At 38.8% G+C, this 21,981-nt stretch overlaps 1 protein-coding gene and 1 long non-coding RNA gene across 4 annotated transcripts in view; both read left to right on the top strand.

Annotated features, from left to right (window-relative positions):
- Nucleotides 1–1,403, top strand: part of LOC139063540 (uncharacterized) — a 15,089-nt gene extending 13,686 nt beyond the window's left edge. The window contains exon 2 of the long non-coding RNA XR_011516914.1: nucleotides 1,177–1,403. This is a non-coding gene — a long non-coding RNA (uncharacterized lncRNA). The remainder of the gene's footprint in view (nucleotides 1–1,176) is intronic.
- Nucleotides 1,404–1,425: 22 nt separating this feature from the next.
- The window catches only part of usp54b (ubiquitin specific peptidase 54b), a 76,904-nt gene continuing 56,348 nt past the window's right edge, over nucleotides 1,426–21,981 (top strand). For 2 of the 3 annotated variants that reach the window (XR_001573241.3, XM_015962910.3), the window contains exons 1-2: nucleotides 1,426–1,761; nucleotides 19,139–19,231. Coding sequence is in view for 2 of the 3 variants with exons in the window: in XM_015962910.3 (XP_015818396.3) it covers nucleotides 1,606–1,761; nucleotides 19,139–19,231 (249 nt within the window). In the remaining variant the exon portion in view is untranslated. Of the gene's footprint in view, nucleotides 1,762–6,873; nucleotides 7,092–19,138; nucleotides 19,232–21,981 lie in introns of those variants that run through there. The other variant, XM_054749296.2, reaches the window with a different exon arrangement.

Here is a 21,981-nt window from a genome sequence, read left to right as displayed (position 1 = left end):
ATGAAGAAGATGCAAATGCATCCCTTTTCTAAATAAAGAACTTAAAGAGCGAGGAACACCTAATTCAACATTTTTTTTGGCTGATAAACTGTATAGATGAGTGTCTACAATAATAGTGCTGTAGACAAGCATAGTTGTTATTTTGGCAGTTTAGTGTAACTTGCTTAAAATGTAATATTTCAGCCAAAAACCATAATTATATCTCCATCTTCAGGTAAAACTCTGTTCCACGTTGATTTGGAATCAGCCACAGCTGATGGCTAAGATGTACAAGTTGACGTTGGCACGGTACCAATAGCTGGCTCGGCCTCACCTGCTGATACAAACATTACAGTTCAGAGCCGCTCGCCTCTTTAAGAAGCATCCCCCGTTCTTGGTTGTGGTGGACGGGGAATCCTTTAGCATGCTGCAGATTCTGTGTTAGCTTGTTCTTCTGAGCAGTCAGTCTGCTGTGTGTGTGCTCAGGTGCACATGCGAGTGTGTGTGCACGTGTAAATAACTCGTTTGCCCAACTGAGAAACTCCAAGAGCATGCAAGTGAGTTTGGGGGGGGGGGGGGGGGGGTGCTGTCAATCACTGCCTTGATGCCACTCTTTCGGTCCGCCAGGTGATGCCTCTTTTACGCACATTTTTCCAACAGGAAGAGTCTCTCACCCTTTAACTACCTCTATCTGCTCTTGTCTCAAAGAAGAGCCCAAATCTAAATAGTCCAAAGTTGATACCAACGCCCTTTCCAATGAGCCTTCGCCATCTTTATTGTTCCGCTCCGTTGTCGCACCACCCTGCCCACCTAATCGAACCTGGGATGTAACAGCTAATGAACTGGCAAAGAGATGCAAACTTAAAAAAGACTGACATGGATTCTCACAAATCTTCAAGCGGCACATCTGCCTGATTGACTTTTTTTTGTTTTGACAATTCCAACTGAAGCTGAGATGCATTTTAAGCTGTCAACACCTAACTGATGGACTGACAAATAGCCAGTTGCAACTGGATTTCTTCTGTAAGAAGGGAATTTACCTAACTTCAAAACCAATCTGAAGGGAAATAATGGACAATAGTTCCAAACCAGGACACAGGATTGTCACAGATGTGTAGTGTGTGTGTGGACTGTAGTTTTCAGAACTCCTTATGGTGTCAGACCTAACAGGTTGTCTTTTTCTTTTGTGTTTTATAGATTAGTGAAACCGAAGAAGAAAAGCACCAAAGTCCCCACATGGGAGTAGAGACGTTGTCCAAACCACTGATTTCTGACAGATTGTGCCAAAGGATGCTTTGGAACCGCTCTTATGTTTTCAGACACAGACTTCTAAATCTTTACAGCTAGAAAGAGGAGGACAAAAAGCCAAACATTGCCTTGTACAAGTGGACCAGTCACAATCCGAGAGTTAGAGGGTTGCATGGGGGCCAAATTCCTGCACAAGACCAACTGCATCACCTCAGTCTACAGCCACCACCTCCCTTCTCCTGCTGTGATATTTTACTGATCCTCCTTTCATTCATTCTACCCCTTTCTTGCTCATGGGAGTGACATAGAGGCTGAAGTTTGGTCTTCTGCCCCACCCCTTTTCTGCATCGCTGTGGAAACAGGGATGTCCAGGTAGAGATGTCGTGGAAGAGGAACTACTTTGCATCAGGTGGTGGAGCGGCTGGCGGGTTGCAAGGTCTGGTGACCCCGAGAACCATGACCTCCATTGCACCCAGCAAAGGCCTGAGCAATGAGCCGGGACAAAATAGCTGCTTCCTCAACAGCGCTCTGCAGGTAAGTCAGACAAACTCATGTGAATTCAGGGCATTCAGAAACTCCTGATAGTGTCTTTTGAGATGTGTTTTTGTGAAGAGATGATTTTTACAACCTCAGTTTGGAGAAACAGAGATTAGTTTTGACCAGAAACTGTTGTGATTCTATTTATTTTAATCTAAAATAAAGAATTCTTTATCCTTTGTAGAGGCATACTGTGAAAGCACTAATTCCAAAACAAAATCCTTTTTATCATAACGTATATGTCATATATATGACATGCATATGTCATATATATGACATATGCATGTCATATCGTATCATATCATATCATATCATATATCATATCATATCATATCATATATCATATCATATATCATATCATGTCATATCATATATCATATCATATCATATCATATATCATATCATATCATATCATATCATATCATATCATATCATATATCATATCATATCATATCATATATCATATCATATATCATATCATGTCATATCATATATCATATCATATCATATATCATATATCATATCATATATCATATATCATATATCATATCATATCATATATCATATCATATATCATATATCATATATCATATCATATCATATATCATATCATACCATATCATATCATATATCATATCATATATCATATCATATCATATCGTATCATATCATATCATATCATATATCATATCATATCATATATCATATCATATCGTAACGTATCGTATCATATATCATATCATATCATATCATATATCATATCATATCATGTCATATATCATATATCATATCATATCATATATCATATCATATAATATATCATATATCATATATCATATCATATCATATATCATATCATATCATATATCATATCATATCATATATCATATCATACCATATCATATCATATATCATATCATATCATATCATATCATATATCATATCATATCATATCGTATCATATCATATCATATATCATATCATATATCATATCATATATCATATCATATCGTAACGTATCGTATCATATATCATATCATATCATATATCATATCATATCATATCATATATCATATATCATATCATATCATATATCATATATCATATCATATCATACATCATATCATACCATATCATATCGTATCATATCATATCATATATCATATCATATCGTAACGTATCGTATCATATATCATATCATATCATATATCATATATCATATCATATCATGTCATATCATATATCATATCATATCATATCATATCATATATCATATCATATATCATATCATATCATATCATATCATATCATATCATATCATATTGTATCGTATCATATCGTATCATATCATATCATATCATATCATATCATATCATATAATATCATATCATATCATATATCATATCATATCGTATCATATCATATCATATCATATCATATATCATATCATATCATATCATATCATATATCATATCATATCATATCATATATCATATATCATATCATATCATATATCATATATCATATCATATCATATATCATATCATACCATATCATATCATATATCATATCATATCATATCATATCATATCATATCATATCATATATCATATCATATCGTAACGTATCGTATCATATATCATATCATATCATATATCATATCATGTCATATCATATATCATATCATATCATATCATATCATATATCATATATCATATCATATCATATATCATATCATATCATATCATATCATATATCATATCATATCATATCATATCATATCATATCATATCATACCATATCATATTGTATCGTATCATATCGTATCATATCATATCATATCATATCATATCATATCATATCATATCATATCATATATCATATCATATCGTATCATATCATATCATATCATATCATATCATATCATATCATATCATATCATATCATATATCATATCATGTCATATCATATCATATCATATCATATCATATCATATATCATATCATATCACATCAGAACCAACAGAACTGAAATCCAGAGTTTTCTCCTTTTCAGGAATTATGTATGTATTTATTTATTTATTTTTTTTTTAGAAATGAGTCAAAGTGATCATTATCTTACCAGCTCATTGGCCTAATGGTATAAGTGTCTGCCCTGTGACTGGGAGATTGGGGTTCAAAACCCAGTTGGGTCATACCAGACTTTAAAACCGCCAGTGTTAGACAGCTTCGCCTCTGTCGATGTGCCCCAGGGCAGCTGTGGCTACACCGTAGCTCATCCTCACTGGTGTGTGAATGTGTGTCTGAATGGATGAATGACTGACTGTGTTGTGAAGCATCTTGGGGGGCTGTAGCACCCTAAAAAGGTGCTAAACAAATACAGGCCATTTACACAATATTATATCTTCATGTACTGTATAATATCATATTGCAATGTGTAATACCAAACCAAACAATATCACATCTTGCTTTATTACATTGTACTACACCTTATTCTGTTACTTTGTATCAGAAAAACATTGAGCAGAACAAAATCTTGGCATGAAGATGACTTGTTGATGCCACAATCCCATTTCTGTTTCAAACCTTATTGTTCTGTGTGGCAGCAGAGCTGATTTTAGTGTATCATATTGGACAAGGATTTTTAAATCACAGGGAACACACAGATATAATTAGGAGTGGGAACTGATACGTTTTTATCAATATCAATGTAGCCATTGTACAGGTGCTGGCCAGTAAATTAGAATATCATCAAAAGGTTGAAAATATTTCAGTAATTCCATTCAAAACGTGAAACTTGTACATTATATTCATGCAATGCACACAGACCAATGTATTTCCGATGTTTATTACGTTTAATTTTGATATTTATAGGTGACAACGAATGAAAACATCAAATCTGGTATCTCAGGAAATTAGAATATTCTAAAGGCCAATGAAGAAATGTTTGTTTCTCTAATGTTGGCCAACTGAAAAGAATGAACATGAAAAGAATGTGCATGTATAGCACTCAATACTTAGTCGGGGCTCCTTTTGCCTCAATAACTGCAGTAATGCGGCGTGGCATGGACTCGATCAGTCTGTGGCACTGCTCAGGTGTTATGAGAGCCCAGGTTGCTCTGATAGTCGTCTTCAGCTCCTCTGCATTGTTGGGTCTAGCGTATTGCATCCTCCGCTTCACAATACCCCATAGATTTTCTATGGGGTTAAGGTCAGGCGAGTTTGCTGGCCAATCAAGGACAGGGATACCATGGTCCTTGAACCAGGTGCTGGTGGTTTTGGCACTGTGTGCAGGTGCCAAGTCCTGTTGAAAGGTGAAGTCTGCATCCCCATAAAGTTGGTCAGCAGCAGGAAGCATGAAGTGCTCTAAAACTTCCTGGTAGACGGCTGCATTGACCCTGGACCTCAGGAAACAGAGTGGGCCAACACCGGCAGATGACATGGCACCCCACACCATCACTGACGGTGGAAACTTTACACTGGACCTCATGCAACGTGGATTCTGTGCTTCTCCGCTCTTCCTCCAGACTCTGGGTCCTTGATTTCCAAAGGAAATGCAGAACTTGCTTTCATCAGAAAACATAACTTTGGACCACTCAGCATCAGTCCAGTCCTTTTTGTCCTTGGCCCAGGCGAGACGCTTCTTGCGCTGTTTCTTGTTCAAGAGTGGCTTGACACACGGAATGCGACACCTGAATCCCATGTCTTTCATGACTCTCCTCGTGGTGGTTCTTGAAGCGCTGACTCCAGCTGCAGTCCACTCTTTGTGGATCTCCCCCACATTTTTGAATGGGTTTGTCGTCACAATTCTCTGCAGGGTGCGGTTATCCCTAGAGCTTGTACACTTTTTTCTACCACATTTTTTCCGTCCCTTCGCCTGTCTGTTAATGTGCTTGGACACAGAGCTCTGCGAACAGCCAGCTTCTTTAGCAATCACCTTTTGTGTCTTGCCCTCCTTGTGCAAGGTGTCAATGATTGTCTTTTGGACAGCTGTTAAGTCAGAAGTCTTCCCCATGATTGTGGTGCCTTCAAAACAAGACTGAGGGACCTTTTAAAGGCCTTTGCAGGTGTTTTGAGTAAATCAGCTGATTAGAGTGGCAGCAGGTGTCTTCTATATTCAGCCTTTTCAGAATATTCTAATTTTTTGAGATACCAAATTTGGAGTTTTCATTAGTTGTCACTTATGAATATCAAATTTAAATGTAATGAACATTGGAAATACATTGGTCTGTGTGCATTGCATGAATATAATGTACAAGTTTCACGTTTTGAATGGAATTACTGAAATATTTTCAACCTTTTGATGATATTCTAATTTACTGGCCAGCACCTGTATATTCCGTCCAATTCCTTATCAATTCCCGAGTAGTTCAAAAGGTGACAAAGACATGAATTGCAGATGCTATCCTGCATTATAACTGTCTGTTTATTAATGATGATAAATAATCAATTGTACCTGGTATTATTTAGAAAGGTCTTTCCAAACGTTCTCTGTTTGGCTCCCTGTGAAGGGAGACGCATTATCTTGTAGTGTGTAGTGTTGCTGTAGCTTTTGCAAAATGGGCAAATTCTCATCACAGGTCTGACTTTAGTTGCTGGAATCTGCTAGTGTGTGTGTGTGTGTGTGTGTGTGTGTGTGTGTGTGTGTGTGTGTGTGTGTGTGTGTGTATGTGTGTGTGTGTGTGTGCGTGTGTGAGTGTGTGTAAATATATATGTGTGTGTGTGTGTGTGTGTGTGCGTGTGTGAGTGTGTGTGTACATATCAGGCAAATGATGCTAACATGATAGGCAGAGTTAGTTGATTAGTCACCTGCAGTATTACAGTAACAGGAGAGGATGTGCAAACATCACCGCTGCTGCTGCGTTGAAATTCACTAGTCCAGAGTGGGTCAAAAACACTACATTTGTAAGTTATCGCGTATTGTGTACGCAAACGCTTTTGCATGTCTCTAGAATTTCCTCTCTTTGATGAAATATCTACTACACACACACACACACACACACACACACACACACACACACACACACACACACACACACACACACACACACACGCGCACAAATGCCTCCTGACTATTGGCTTGAAGAGGAGAGAGAGAGAGTGAGAGAGGAAGAAGTGAGAGAGGTTGGAGTAAGCTGAAGAGAGACTGGGCATAGGCTTAGGGAGAGTTGATGAGAACAGAAGAATAGATGCAAAGAGTAACGGTTCCAGACTGCAGAGAAGAGAAGAGAAGAAAAAGGAATGAGGAGTATACAGTATGAAAGAACCGAGGAGAGGACCACAGGGCATACTGCTGCTAGACAGAGAGGGATTAAATACTCCAGTAAGGTAAGATGAAAAAAGGAGTGCTTCTGAAAACAGGAAGAGGGATAGAGAGATAGACGAGGGGGGAAAAGGGAGTTAAATGAAAAGACAAAGCAGAGGACATTTAGTTTATTTGCGAGATAAAGAAAGAGCCTCCATGTAGACACGCAACACAGCTCAAGCAGTGAGGGAATTGGGCCACTTCAAGGACACACACACACACACACACACACACACACACACACACACACACACACACACACACACACACACACACACACACACAGACACACACACACACATTTTGGACGATATTTTTATCAGGACACAGATGAGCGTGGGGAAGCTGCTTTTTATATGACTTTTCAGTGCCTGTGTCCACACGCTTTTAACTTGTGTGTTTAAATGTGTTTATCTCAATAAGTTTTTAAAGTTTAAACTCCATTTAAATGATGTGCTCACCAGAGTTTTGCATTTGCCCTATGCTAGCCTGCATAAAATGGTAGATGGTGACATTTTAAGCTTTTTCTAAGAAAAACACACAATTAAAACGTATTCAAATACGAGTTTTGAACCAAAAAAATAAGGAAAAACTTATTGATTTTACTTAGATTTGAGCATTTCATGTACAAAGGTTGAAAATATGCTTGCTGAATCTAAGCTCTATCACTAGTGTATTGATTGTATGTGAAAGTGCCTCTCTGGCCCCTCAGGCCCACTGGGCCAGGAAGTTAACCCAGTTCTGCTGCAGTGGAGCAGCAGCATCAGCAGCATCAGCAGCAGAAATGTTTACTCCATGAGAAACTGTGTAACGAGAGAGAGGAATGGTACTATGAGGTAGAACGTACATACATGCTCAGCAACTTTTTTTCAAACACCGGTAAAAATAAAATAGCCGGAGCAGATATAGAGCAGGTTGGCTTCGATGAAGCTGAAACACTTGGCTTCACACATCAGGCTGGGACGTGTGTGTGTGTGTGTGTGTGTGTGTGTGTGTGTGTGTGTGTGTGTGTGTGTGTGTGTGTGTGTTTCATGCAGTGGTATAAAGGAGTAGTACCCCATTCATTTCCGTATTCCTAATGAAATGTGACATCAGAAACGGTAGTTTTCTACGTGGAGTTGTGTTTTTAATTACTGACTAATTTATCCAGGTTTTTCAACAATGTTTAAACTCTCGAGTTTAATTAAATTGAAGTGAGGAATATGGTTCTTGAATGTGTGTGGGATTCCATGGTGGAATTGTTAGCACTGTTGTTTAGCAGTTAGAAGGTTGGAGGTTCAAATCCTGGCTGCAACCTTAATGCATAGAGATAGCATGTTCTCGCCATTCTAACCCGTCCCACAGACCCATGGACATGTCGGGCTGAATGGACACTCAAATTGTCCTCAGGTGTGAGTGAGTGTCTGACTGGTTGTCTGACTCTGTGTGTCCTTGTGATGGACTGGAGACATGTCCAGGGTGTCCTCTGCCTCTCACCTGTTGGAGTTAGACACCAGCTTCCTACAACCCTAGTGACAGTTAAACTGCTCAGAGCAGGTTCTGAGCAGGAAAAAACGGATTGCCTCAAAGTACTGTATGCAACACTGCAGTCTCCTGCAATGATGAAAAACACAGCGCTAAGTTAGTTTTCAGTGTGACTAAGCAAAAAGGTTAGGGGTTGATTATTTGGTTTGCTTCAGGACTAGTTCTAAGGGGATTACATTTATTCTCGCTGAAATTAGGGAAGAGGCAGAATTTAAACGGCAGAGATTACTGCTGGATTAATACAGTGAGTTTGCTTTGATAATTAAAAATCACCAGTTAATCCAACGCGCAGACTCAAAGATGCAGCACCTACTTCTGCTTTCAGTCTACCAAGATATGACTGATAGAAACATTTTCTTTTATTAAATTGTTCCATATTCAACCTTTAAAGGTAACGTAAAGGAAACAAAGTAGTGTTTACATATCTGCGGTGAAACTTTAGAGACTTGTTTTAAGACACGTTGTAACTGGCTCTGTAGTGATTAGTTGGTCTGCCACTCAGGGACCAGTCTTTGTCAGGTAAGGATTTATCAGGTACAAATAAGAACTTTCCAAAGGACCTCGCTTTAAAGGATGTGAAGCAGTGTTGGGAAATCAACTGTTCAAAGTTCAGTTTACACTAGGGATGAGCCGGATACTCATTTCAGACGAGTATCCGGTACGGATAAAGCATTTTTGACGAATACGAACATGAAACAAGTAAACCTCGTAAATATCTGTAATCGTGCTGAAGGAAAATCCTCATTGGGTAACTGACTGTCTTCACGCTCTGTGATTGGCCAGTCACATAGACCGCCCGCCCCTCCCTACACACAAAACTCTCTAGCCGGCCGGGAGCGCAGTCCGTCCGGCTCATCCACACACACACACAGACAGTAACGGATCTCGCTGTGATTGTTTCACTGTTGCTCACGTTTCTTCAGTTTTCCCTAGGTTTTCTTCAGCTCGCCTCTTTTTCGGTTGAATATTTAAAAGAACTTTTTTCGTAACTTACATGGTATGGTGCCTTTGACAAGACAGAGCTGACGTCTGCATCAGCCACTCACTACCTCCGCTCCGGTCGGGTTTTTTATATTTTTACTCCCTCTCTCTCCCTCTCACCCTCTCTATCTCTCTCAGATACACACACCTCAATCAACATTGTTTTGTTTAACTTTGTGTGGCAAAATGCCAAGAACGTCAAGAAAAAGTCAGTTTAATCAAATAAAAAAAAATATATATAAAGTTGTGTCTGGTTCTAGCATTTCATATTTCCTAGTTCCTACTGCATGAGTTCAGATGTATTACATAAATATTAATGTTCTGATTTTATTGAAACACTTGTTCTGTAATAGTTTCTTTAATATTGTGATCAAAAATATTTAATCTCAATTCTGAGGCTGCTCTGTAAATAGTTTTCAAATAAACAATACACATAGCAACTTCTGATCATTCCATATCAATTTCAGACTTAAAATAATATATTGATGTAAACCACACCCACTTCCGGTTAAACCACGCCCACTTCCAGGTTATGCCACACCCATTCCGAGTACAGATACAGATAATTTAGTTGGTTGAACAGATACAGATACAGATAGTGGTGTACTCGCTCATCCCTATTTACACATTTTAAAATGAACTAATTCAGCTTATAGTTGTAGCGTTTATAAATTGATGATTTTAATCTGTTATGACCACAAAGATGTAATATTCTATATAAATATAAAATATTAACCTGCGAGGTCTTTATGGTAATTAATCAGGCGATTCTAGGAGTTAATTCAGAAGATCTAGGTTCTTTGCTTTTTCAGTGATCAACCACGCTTCGTGCTACTTCAAGAAAGAGTCAAGTTTATAAAAGTAAGAATTTATTTTACAAACAATTTAAAACATGACTAATGAATTAAGGTGAATGAGTGAAACTAAGGTGCTGAAGTAACCAATATGTAAATGTGATGTCGATCAGAGCTTCCTTATCAAATTAAGCTGAGTTCTGGTGAAATGAATTTGGAGTGTGTTAAGCTTATGAAGTTATTATCAACAAACTGCATCCTGACGCAATCTCTGTGTTCTACTTGCCCTTTTGCTGACCCTTGTCAGGATCCGGAGGTCAGGGAGGTCAGATGACCTCGGGGCACCCAGGTCTGGTATTTTGACCTCACGGTAGCAACTTTCCCCGGTCCAAAAGATGTCAACAGGCAATACAGGATGGAATCAGCTTGCATCTCAGGGATTCTCTTAAGGAGGGAACAATTCAGCTTTGTTCTGCAGGAAGTGTTTCTCATCAGCTTTGCAGGAGAAAAAGTTTTTTTCGACGTGTAAAAATCTTGGATGTTTCTAGAGAATTGCAACAGATGGCCAGTCTGAGCGAACTCTTCAGTACTCTAGAACTGAGGAAGCTCTCAGTCAGTTTTAGTTTTAAAGTTTAGCTGTTATGATTTGGGCAGCCAATCAGAGGCTGACAGGAAAGTTGATGTTACCAAGGCAACACAGAAACACGCCTTCTTCAATATGGAGACTCTGATCTGTGTGAGAGGTCTAGCTATGTGGAACGAAATTAACTTAGCCGTACTTGTTATTGTGAAGCAGGTGTAAGGACCTTGTCGTCAAAACATGATGAACACAGTCTAGCAGATAAACATAACATCTACTCAGTGAGTTAGACCAATGAAGCATTTCATTTCATTATACTATTTTACCACAAGTAATAAAAAGCAAATGTTTATTTAATGATTAAATAGATCAAAACTTATAGGCAAAGTTATTAATGATTTATTATAATAACTCTTGCGTTTAGCAACTGATCCACGCTGGGTCTTCTTTCTTCTGGAGCTGAGACCTTGAGGAAAGTAAGTTAATGTTATGATTTAGACTTGTGGAGCCTGAATCCCAGCTGGTGTGAAGGCAGACTTGTTTAAAGGGAACACAAGCAATGTTGTGTCTCCTTAATGACCAGATGTTGAATAGATGGTGGAAGGTCAGGCTGTACCTAAACTGACCATTGCTGGACGCTACAGACCCCCGTTTCCAAGGGCACAGGGTCCTGGCAGAAACCACGGGTCATTGGAACAAGTCTGAGGCCCTAGGGACTCAGTCGAGGAAGCACAGGTTAGTTTACAGGCAAAGGCCCCTGGAGTGAGGAAAGCAAACCCCCACACCTGAATAGTCAATGTAGCTCCATAAACAACAAAAATAAGTAATCCACTTAGGAAAAAGTAATCCACTTATCAGGATCCTCAGGAAGGTAAACAGAAGACCTGAGGCTGGTCCAGGGCCCCAGGCGAACCGCAAAGCTCCCGTAAGCACGACAGGAACCACAGGACGTCCAGACCCACACGAACCAAACCCTCAGTCAGCAGGCAGCCGCATCAGGCGATGGTGTAGAGCAGTGGTTCCCAAACTCATTTAGCCGCGCACCCCCTTCTATGTCCCGACCATGTCGACGCACCCCCCAGCCCCCACATCAGGGCATGGCTATATATATATATATATATATATATATATATATATATATATATATATATATATATATATATATATATATGTATATGCCAGAGCTTCGGTACTGACACACAATCGTTCATGTCTGTTCATTTCTTTTAATGTTTTCTGTCTTTTATTTGCACCTGATGTGTTTCGCTGCTGTGGAGCGGGGCACATCACCTTGTCCTCTGACGCACCGATCACTGATGCGGCCGCCAAGCAGGGAGCGCTCCGCTGTTTATGCGGTCGGTAGATCTGCCTCCTGAGCACGGCCACAGTAACAATCAGGTGTCGCCACCTCAAAAACTAATTTAACACGCGATCATTCATGTCGGTTCATTTCCTTTGATGTTTTCTGTCTTTTATTTGCGCCTGATGCGTTTCGCTGTGGAGCGGGGCGCATCAACTTGTCATCCGGTGACGCACCGATCACTGATGCGGCCACCAAGCAGCGGTCGGTAGATCTTTTAGAACTGCAGTTCAAAGGTAACTCATAAGGTGAATATATATGAACCCAGGTAGCAGTTTCTCTTTAGGATTGAGAGGAGATGCAGGAAGATAATAAACAGACAGGACAGAAAAATAGTCAAATAAAAACAAGTTAGTTTTTGTACCTGCTGGTTGCAACAAACAGACACCATTGAAGGTAATCAGAAGTGAGGAACAGAAAATGAAATAATAATTTTAATGTTTAGAGCAGCAGGAACACTGAGAGGCTGCAGGTGCATCAGTGAGTTTGCGGCCGCTGCGCAGGGGGAGGGGGGAGATGGCTGAAGCAGAAACTACCGTTGTTAAAAGAAATGTGTTTAACTTTGAAAATGTAGGCGCAATATTAATTGTCAAAAACTCCAGTGAACCATTAGTTCATTTTGCTCAAATAGAAATAGAGGCCTGCCTCTAATACTGGCCCTCCTTCCAATAAAGGCCCGGAGCTTGATGAGCTTGAGTCAAATACAGGCCCGGGCCTGTATTAGAGGGTTTACGGTATATATATATATATATATATATATATATATATATATATATATATATATATATATATCAGACGTCAAGCTAAACAGTCACTAGACAGACAGGGTTAAAAAAATATGATCGACCTTTTCCCTCATCACTTTCATTTTTTAAATAGTAATTAATAAACATTCAATACCAATACAATTTCCTTTGATTTAATTTTAAATAAATATTTAGAGTGCCCAGGTAGTACATAAACAATGCAATTTAACGGTTTTCTTAAAGTAGGAACGTTTAACCTGTGGCCAGAGCTCTCTCCTTCCTTCTGCTCAGCGTAAACCTGGTCACCTACTTGTGCGTAATCAAATGTCTATAGGGGAAAAGATGGAAAAGATATAGCCATGAGGCTCACTTTTGCCTCAGACCAACTTATTGCTGTTTTATGGTGTGGCTGAATCTGCGATCCGCTGCCACGCGGACTGGAATAACAAATGCTGCAGTAGTTTTGGTCAGGTTCATGAGGAGTCACTGGCTGGAGCGGACTCGAATTTCATACGTCATCCCAAAATAGAGGCTAATATCTTAATTTGACCTGGAATGAAAAATGTTGTTATAAAACTTCTTAAAAGTTTTTTTTTATCACGGCAGCGCTAATTTCTGCCTTCAGTCTGACGGCGCGGCGCAGCGTGTGCTTATTGAATCTGTGTGTGTGTGTGTGTGCGGCACAGCTCCATGAGCTGCTCCAGTCACAGCGTCTCGTTATTGGCGCTATTTAAACCAATGTTGTAAAATTACTAATGCCCAGCCCAGATGTGCTCACAAGTGCACCCGTGAGCCGTGGTTCCGCTGGAACGCATCTGACCTCTGACAGACACACTCTGAACTTCAGATCTTCAGCGCGCTGTCAATAGCCTGACACATTTAGAATGCTGTCCCACAGTCAGTGTGCTAATATAATAATATAATAATGCTAAAATGCTCAGATGGGAATCATTTCGTGATTTATTTTGTTACATCCACAATGTTCTGTGTGTGAGGTTTACAATGTCAGAACACCTGCATGAGACAGGGTGTTAATTAAGATCTGCCAGAAAGACTCACCACCTTCAGGTTTCTCCAACATCGTTAAAAATGATCAAATACGGAACATATCTTGCTAATGACAGCGTGCGCAGGTCAGAGTGCTGAAGCTCGGAGCGCATTATTATTATGAAGCTAGGGCACATGCGGAGGACACACACACACACACACACACACACACACACACACACACACACACACACACACACACACATGCAAAATATACTTGTTTTCAATTACATTTATTGGGCCCACTTACTTTTTCTTAGGCCCACCCACAAATGAGTTTCTGGCTACGCTAATGGTGACATATGACAGACTTCTCTGAGCTCCGCAGCCATTACACTTTTCATCTCGCGCACCCCCTAGCGGCAGCTCTCGCACCCCCAGGGGTGTGCGCACCACACTTAGGGAATCCCTGGTGTAGAGACCCTAAGTTCACAGTTCAAAAAAATAACTACTTCTATTTTTCTACACATTGCAGCAAGCTTTTACTACGGTTGCCACCTGTTCAGCCCTTACCCTACAGTATATTCTCAATTACACGAGGAAAAACTTGCAGTTTGAATTTAAATGAAGAATTATTAAATAATCTGAGGGAGAAACCAGGCTATTAAAAGGGAAAAACATCTAAACATTCCATGCTGTCGTTCTATTTCTAAAACACAGAAACTGTTTCTGTGTTTTAAAAATAGAACGACAGCATGGAATTAGAACCACGACACAGCAAGAACACACCTAAGATCTAAACATTAATTATCTTTTAATTCAGTACATTTTTATATTTTTGTGAATTAATTTTCTGACTTGTTTGCCCAAAGAAATAAAAATAAATAATACAATTTCAAAAAGCAAATAGATGAATTAATTAATGATTACTGGAGCGACTCTGTGACTAGTGTCTCTGGATTGGATGTTTCCCGTATATCGGCACGTTCCATTTGTACTCGGTACCCCCCCCCCCCCCCCCCCCCGAATCTCCCCCATCTTGAACTCGGAAAATCTGAGGTTTGTAATCCCACTTCGAGGTTCAACATAGCAGCTCCTCGAAAGGTATTTATTTTACAAGACACACTTAAGGGTGCCTCTAAAATAAGTGTTGGGTAGTTGTTTTTTCCTCCGAGGTAAATGGAATCCACAATAAGGCCTGTTGTTAACAACATGGACTCTACTCTTTATGATGTCTATGGTTAACTAACAGGATGCTTTAGCCACGATTAACCATGGAAGTCTGGAGCGCTTGCTCTAAAGTAAATGCCGTTCATAAACCCATTCACAAACGCCAGAATTAGCATGCTCACTTAAATTTAGACTGAGCAGGCAAAATACGAGCAATTTCAGTTCACAAAAACTATATGAACAAGTTCTTGAGAAGTTGTTAAATGAACTTGTTTAAACACAACACTGATGTGAAGTTTCACTTTAACCTGTTTTTGAAGTGTTATAGATATCCTGGAATAATGAATAAGATTGCAACAATTAACCGGTTTGAATATGGTGTGAAACAAAAACTTGTCTCCATGTTGACTAATCTCTTATATTTGTATGAATTTATTGCTGCCTTGAATGTTTTTTTCATTAAAATTTAATATATATTTAGTTTTTAACACTTATTGTATTGTAATGCTGGGATTGTTCTGAATTTAAGAGGCTTAGGATAGAGCTCCTAAATGGGATCATTGGTCAGAAAACAGTGATTTTCTTAGTGTAATTTATTAGCTGTGAGCAGAAGACATAGGTTGAAATAATATTCCAGTAGATATTTACCATCAAAATTACAGGTAAAAGAAATAATTATGGTCAAAAAGGTTGGAAAAATAGAGCTGGCAATGGCATTGGTAGCTGTTTTATTTGATAAAATAAATGCAATGAAAAGAGATGACATCACCACAGGCTGTAATAGGAGACCAGAACAGGAAGAACAGGACGCAGAGGGCAGAGCTGACAGCAGTGTGGGGCAGGTGTTTCAGTGTTGATCAGATTATGAAAACCTACGTAATGACTTCATTTAAATCTCTGGGGGATTTTTATTTTTATTTGATTTATAACAAGGAAGCACCCTCATGGTATTTCCTAACCTTTACTCCTGCAAAGAAAATTGGTCTTTATGTAAAAAATGTCTTTTGAGTCATATAAAATCTGGATTTTGCAAAAAAAAAAAAAAAAAAAAAAAAAAAAAAGATTCAAAGCATTTATATTATAAAAATGAAACAGGAAAAATTTGAATAAGGTGCAAAAATTATTTTCTGTCAGTAAGTACTGGGCCATGAAAAGACATATTTATGTTATGCAAATCATTTTTAGATCCATGTTTGGAAACAAAACTCATTTATTTGGAAAATGACATTTTGCAGTCAGGTATGATTTATTACAATGAGTTAAAAAGGTAATACTATAAATTTGTCATCATTACATTGTTAGGAGCCATACATTTTAAAAAATCTTTTCAGACCCCCCCCCCCCCCCCCCCCCCCAAAAAAAAAAAGATTTGTATTAAGAAAAAGATTAATTTGACAAAATTTCATGTTTAACCCATATGCATTAGATACTCTCGTTTTTATAGACATAACCTTGCTGTTCTCTTCACTCAATTCAAGTCCTGCAGGTGATAAATGCAGATTTTTAACTAATTATTTATATTATTGAAATATAGATTTATGGATCCTCAGTAAAATGCAATAGAAAATTATAGGATCGTACAACAGACAAAAAAATAAAACTAAAGTCTGAACGTTGAAAAAAGGTTTTCAGATATGATCTTAAAACCATTTATTCATGTGTAACATTTAAAATATCATCTGAACCTGAACAGATTTAGCTTAACAACACATTTTTTCCAAACTCTGACATAGATTTGGATATCAAATCTTTATTTGACTCCTTTTATATTTCCTAGAATAAACTGAAATATGGCACATTTATTGATACCACCATATTTTGCACCACTATGGTTAGATATTAACCAATAAATTAGGTATTTATTTTATTGTTTTGATATTTTACAGCTCTATAATAACAAGCATGATAAATCTATTGCTGTTTTCTACTAATTGCTTGTGCTGCTGGGAAAAATGGCAATGATAATGCGTATTTATAGCAGGTTTATCTGATGGAAGTAGCATAAAAGTACAAAATACTGCGTGGTGTTTCTTCTAAAACTACTTAACATTCAGTCACAATCCCACTTACAAACTCTAAAGTTTAAGGTGTTCAACACAAACAAGCATCTTTGTCTAAATTTACAGTCACGAGAGGATTTAAAGCCCTAAAAATATGGAAAATATATTTTACACATGGAGCCTGTTTGTTAATTTATTTTGTAATCTGTGTATTATTGTGTTTAATGATTCATGTGCTTTACTTTGCTTTTAATGGCTTTAGAGTTAATTAGTCTGAGGAGAAGAGCTGGCCGAAGGGAAACTAAAAGTCTTACTTTGAATCGTTTTCATTTAAAAGAATGGCGAAGGAACTAATTTCTGTATCAGAAATCATCTGTCCTCACTGAGCAGAGGAGATGGGGCTTTTTGTTTAAATAAAAACTGCAAATAAAAGAAATGGAGGGATGAAACAAAAGGCAGGAATGATAGAAGATCAGAACAGCTGATGAAGGAGGGATGGATGCTGTATGGAGAGGGGGGAGAGGGGAGATTTCGCCCTCCTTGTGGCTGCTGCAGTGCCGAGCTGGAAACCGATTCATCACGACCAAATAAACTACAGAGAGGAGAAGAAACAGAGAAGCCGGAGAGATGGAACACATACTCTGGAGTCAGCATGCAGTCTGTCATCCGCTGCCTCCTGTTTCCTCTACTTATCACTCGGAGAACAGGCCTGCGTTGCACACGCTGAAGCACATCTCGTCCTCTGAGTTGATCTTTCCTCTGTACTTTGCAGATCTCAGTCAAAGCCTGGGAGACATTGTTATGTCAATATTATCTTTCAGCGTTCTGAATGAAGCCTCTAACAGCTCTTTCTTTTAATTTGGCCCAGGAGAGAGTCAGAGAAACAGGCAGGCTTTAGTTCTCATCCACTTTTCATGTGTTCCTTCAGATTTGTGCTGCATGCTCTGCAGTGTTCCAGACTCTGCCTCTCATTTATCACTAAAATGACCAGGCAGGGAGCGTACTCGGTTGGAGATTTTGTGGAAAACAATTAGCTGAAAATGGCTGAAGGCCAAAGTGAGCTGCAGACTTTGGTGTTGATTCACTACAATCATTTTATAAACGGTGAGTCATTTCGGTTAAGAATTAGATTTTTAAAGCAACGCCTGTGTGTGCAGGTTTGCACCATGTCTCCAGACCCTGAGAAATCTTTAACATTTTAATGAAAGACAGAACCAAAGCTTAAAAACCTGCGACTGTCTAATTTTAATCTGACTCCGTTATTGTATCGTCTACGCCAACTCTTCTGCATCATTTCTCTTCCATGTGGGGAGATTAAATTAATCAAGACCAATCAAGAAAGCTCTGCATAAGAATAGATGAATGAGGCTGAGGTTGCCATGGTGATACCTGAACCTTACACTGTAGCTATAGGTAACAGAAGGGCTCCTCGCGGCTGCAGTAACAGCCTGTTTGAGCTCTAGTTTAATCCAAAAATATCAGCTTCCAGCATTCAGCTAAATGAAAGGTTTCTTTTTGCAGACATTACTTTGCTTGCTCTTTATTTTGTGAGAACTCAGCACCACTTTTCCTGATGTGGATGTTAATTATAAAACATAATTACTTATGTATTTTATCCAGCATTTAACTTTCTTTATGTCATTGATGATGCTTTCAACTGATTTTCTAGCTTTGCACCTGCAAAAATAACCAGACTGTGTTTCAGTTACTATGGAAACCATGAGCTTTCATGTAATCAACCCAAAGACCTCACTAAAGCAAGCATTGCCAATTGGCAGCAATTTTAGCAAGCCCTCCGCGTGGTTGTTTTGGGTAAGATGCACCCCTTTCTTACTGAAAGAGGAGAAAAGCATAAATGGAACTTTATGTAGAAGAGCATCATTCAAATCTGATCGGAAGCACTTTAAAGCCCATGTTTTGTCTCTTAGGTGTTGTGGCATCTCGACATCTTCCGCAGAAGCTTTCGACAGCTTACCAGTCACAAGTGCATGGAGGACTCATGCATCTTCTGCGCTCTGAAGGTAAAACACTCTTGGTCCTGCACTTGTCTGTATAGGTGTTGCAGAAAACCCAAATCCAATTATTCTGGTGTGTTTCTGAGCGGTTCAAAGACATAGAGAGCAATCCAAGTTAGTCAGATTTACTTCACTGATGGTCATTCATTTGTAAACTTTGATGGAAACTCACCAGCTGACTGAAGCTACGCAGCCACGTTATGCACCAGCTCTGATGAACATAAAGGAATGGGTAATCAATGGCAGCTTTTCTTCTATAGCACCTTTCATACACAGAAGAAATTCAATGTGCTCTCCTAATCCTATTATTAATTTAAATTTTACAATTTTGAGGGTGGGGGAGGGGGTCTACTGGTGCAACATTTCTGCTTGGAATTAGCATGCCCCCCCCCCCCCCCCCCCCCCCCCCCCCCCCCCCCAGGGCATGTTGGGTTCCTCCAGCTACTAACACAGACCAAAAACATGCATGTTAGTTAGATTGGAGACTTTTAATAGTCTGTAGATGTGACTCCTTGTGTGTCCCTGTGATGAACTGCAGACTTGTGCAGGGTGTCCACCTTCCACCCAGTGACTGCTGAAAGTAAACACCAACTTCCTACTGACAATTAAGTGGGTCAGAAATTGAACGAAATAATGATTTTTTGAATTTGGCTCTTATCACAAAAGAAGATTACTAAAACCGTATTCCAATTTGCAAGTATGGTTTTTTTTCATGATGGCTTTGGATTGATGCACTTCCACCCATTTCAAGAGCTAAACTCATCTTTATCCAGTGGTGTTTAAAAATGCCAGCACAAAAACGAGGGCATGCAGAGTGTGACACGTCTCTCTACCTCCAATCTTTCCAAATGATGTCCAGACACTCTGTGGCGCAGCATCCAGCAATATGTCCCACATGGCTGCATGGTGGCACAGTGGTTAGCACTGTTGCCTCGCAGCACGAAGGTCACAGGTTCGAAACTCGGCTGCGGCCTTTCTGCGTGGAGTTGCGTGTTCTCCCCATGCATGCGTGGGTTTCCTCCGGGTACTCCGGTTTTCCCCACAGATCACAACATGCCCTATAGGTTATAAATTGTAAGTCACTTTGGATAAAAGCATCTGCCAAATGAATAAACATAAACATAAACATGGGTTTAATGTCAACCAACACTCTTAACTCAGTAAGTTTTGCAGAAATTCATCAAAACATTCTGCCATAGTTAAGACTCATCCCCCTACCCCTCATACCAAACTCCACATATTGAACAACATCCTTGTTTAAAACTGTGAGCTGTTTTGACTGTTTGCAGCTACAGTCAAGATATCTCCCACACACAGTCAGCCTTAGCAAGCGAGATGATGGCAACCAGTGGCGGCTGGTGACATTTTGTTTGGTGGGGCGCGTTTATGCTGTGTGTTTTCAGATGTGTTAACCACATATCACAACTAGGGGTTACAGAAGTACCATTCTTATGATAGAATCCATGTTTTCTACCCCAACAACACCCAATGACGCTAAATAAAAAGGCTGAAAAAAAGTTAAATACACATACTGAGAAAAACACACAGTAGCAACATGATCCTGTTCACAGAACCAGCCGTTTTAATTAAAGCCCAGACCCACCTCTTTATAACAATATACGTACCGTTACGCTACCTGTGAAACTCAAGGAACTCAGCAGCAAAACCAACAAAGTAAATTTCATGAAATCTAAAGCATGAATGTAGTTTTACCTTAGCTGCTTTTTGACCATAAAAATCTGTGTTATGGTAAAAAAAAAAGTCCACTCAATTCATGTTATCCAATGTCGCAACGTCACACTGAGTTGATTCCTGATTGTCTTGTGCTTTTTATGTATTTTTTTTATATTTTTTTATTCCTATCTTCTTCTTCCTGTGAGATTGGTGGGGCAGAACCCTAGTGCCCCCTATGGACTGGCTGCCTCTCATGGCAATGTGATTTTGTAACAGTGGGGCATTACACAAACAGCATTATTAAATATTAACCAAATCAGAATGACTCCCTCTTTTTAACACAAGTTTAAAATTCAGAGATGAAGAGCAGTGGCTGATTGCATCTATGGGAATGCTCAACTTTTCATAGATAGAAATGTTTTTTAGCCTTTAGTGGTTTAGGCTGAAGTTTTAGTCTGACCAGGGAAAGGTAGGGAGACAGTAGGAGACAACACTTGATAAACCTCCATCCTTCAGGAAAGGAGACATTCATTTGTGTTAACATGCAAAGTAAAACAAAATTTAATTTTATAAAATTAATTGCATTGATAAATTAAGAAACATGCTTTTATAAAGTATAGCAGGTGAGACATCCAGACGTAGGAATGTGGTCACTTTTCTGACCTCTAACAAGAACCTTTTCTCTGAGAGCAAAATAAAGTAACAAAAACACAATACATGGAGACGGCCCAGCTTTATATCACCTCTATAAAATGCTTTGTTTCCAAATGGCAGTTTTTTTTATTGAGCCTTGTTGTGAGAATACAAAAATACAACTATTTGTCATTTTCTTGCAGACATAAATAACTTCTGTGGAAAAGTCATTTACTTGAAAATATGTTCAAAAACTTATATTAATCATTCAGCTTTTACAATGACTTAACAAACATATGTGCAACTGTTGGTGCCATATTCACTAGAAGAAGAAGAAGAAGAAGAAGAAGAAGAAGAAGAAGAAGAAGAAGAAGAAGAAGAAGAAGAAGAAGAAGAAGAAGAAGAAGAAGAAGAAGAAGAAGAGGAAGAAGTAGAAGAAGAAGAAGAAG

This window comes from Nothobranchius furzeri, chromosome 16, assembly GCF_043380555.1.
Source record: "Nothobranchius furzeri strain GRZ-AD chromosome 16, NfurGRZ-RIMD1, whole genome shotgun sequence".
Lineage (NCBI taxonomy): Eukaryota > Metazoa > Chordata > Actinopteri > Cyprinodontiformes > Nothobranchiidae > Nothobranchius > Nothobranchius furzeri.
This window is presented reverse-complemented; position numbering and strand designations above follow the sequence as displayed.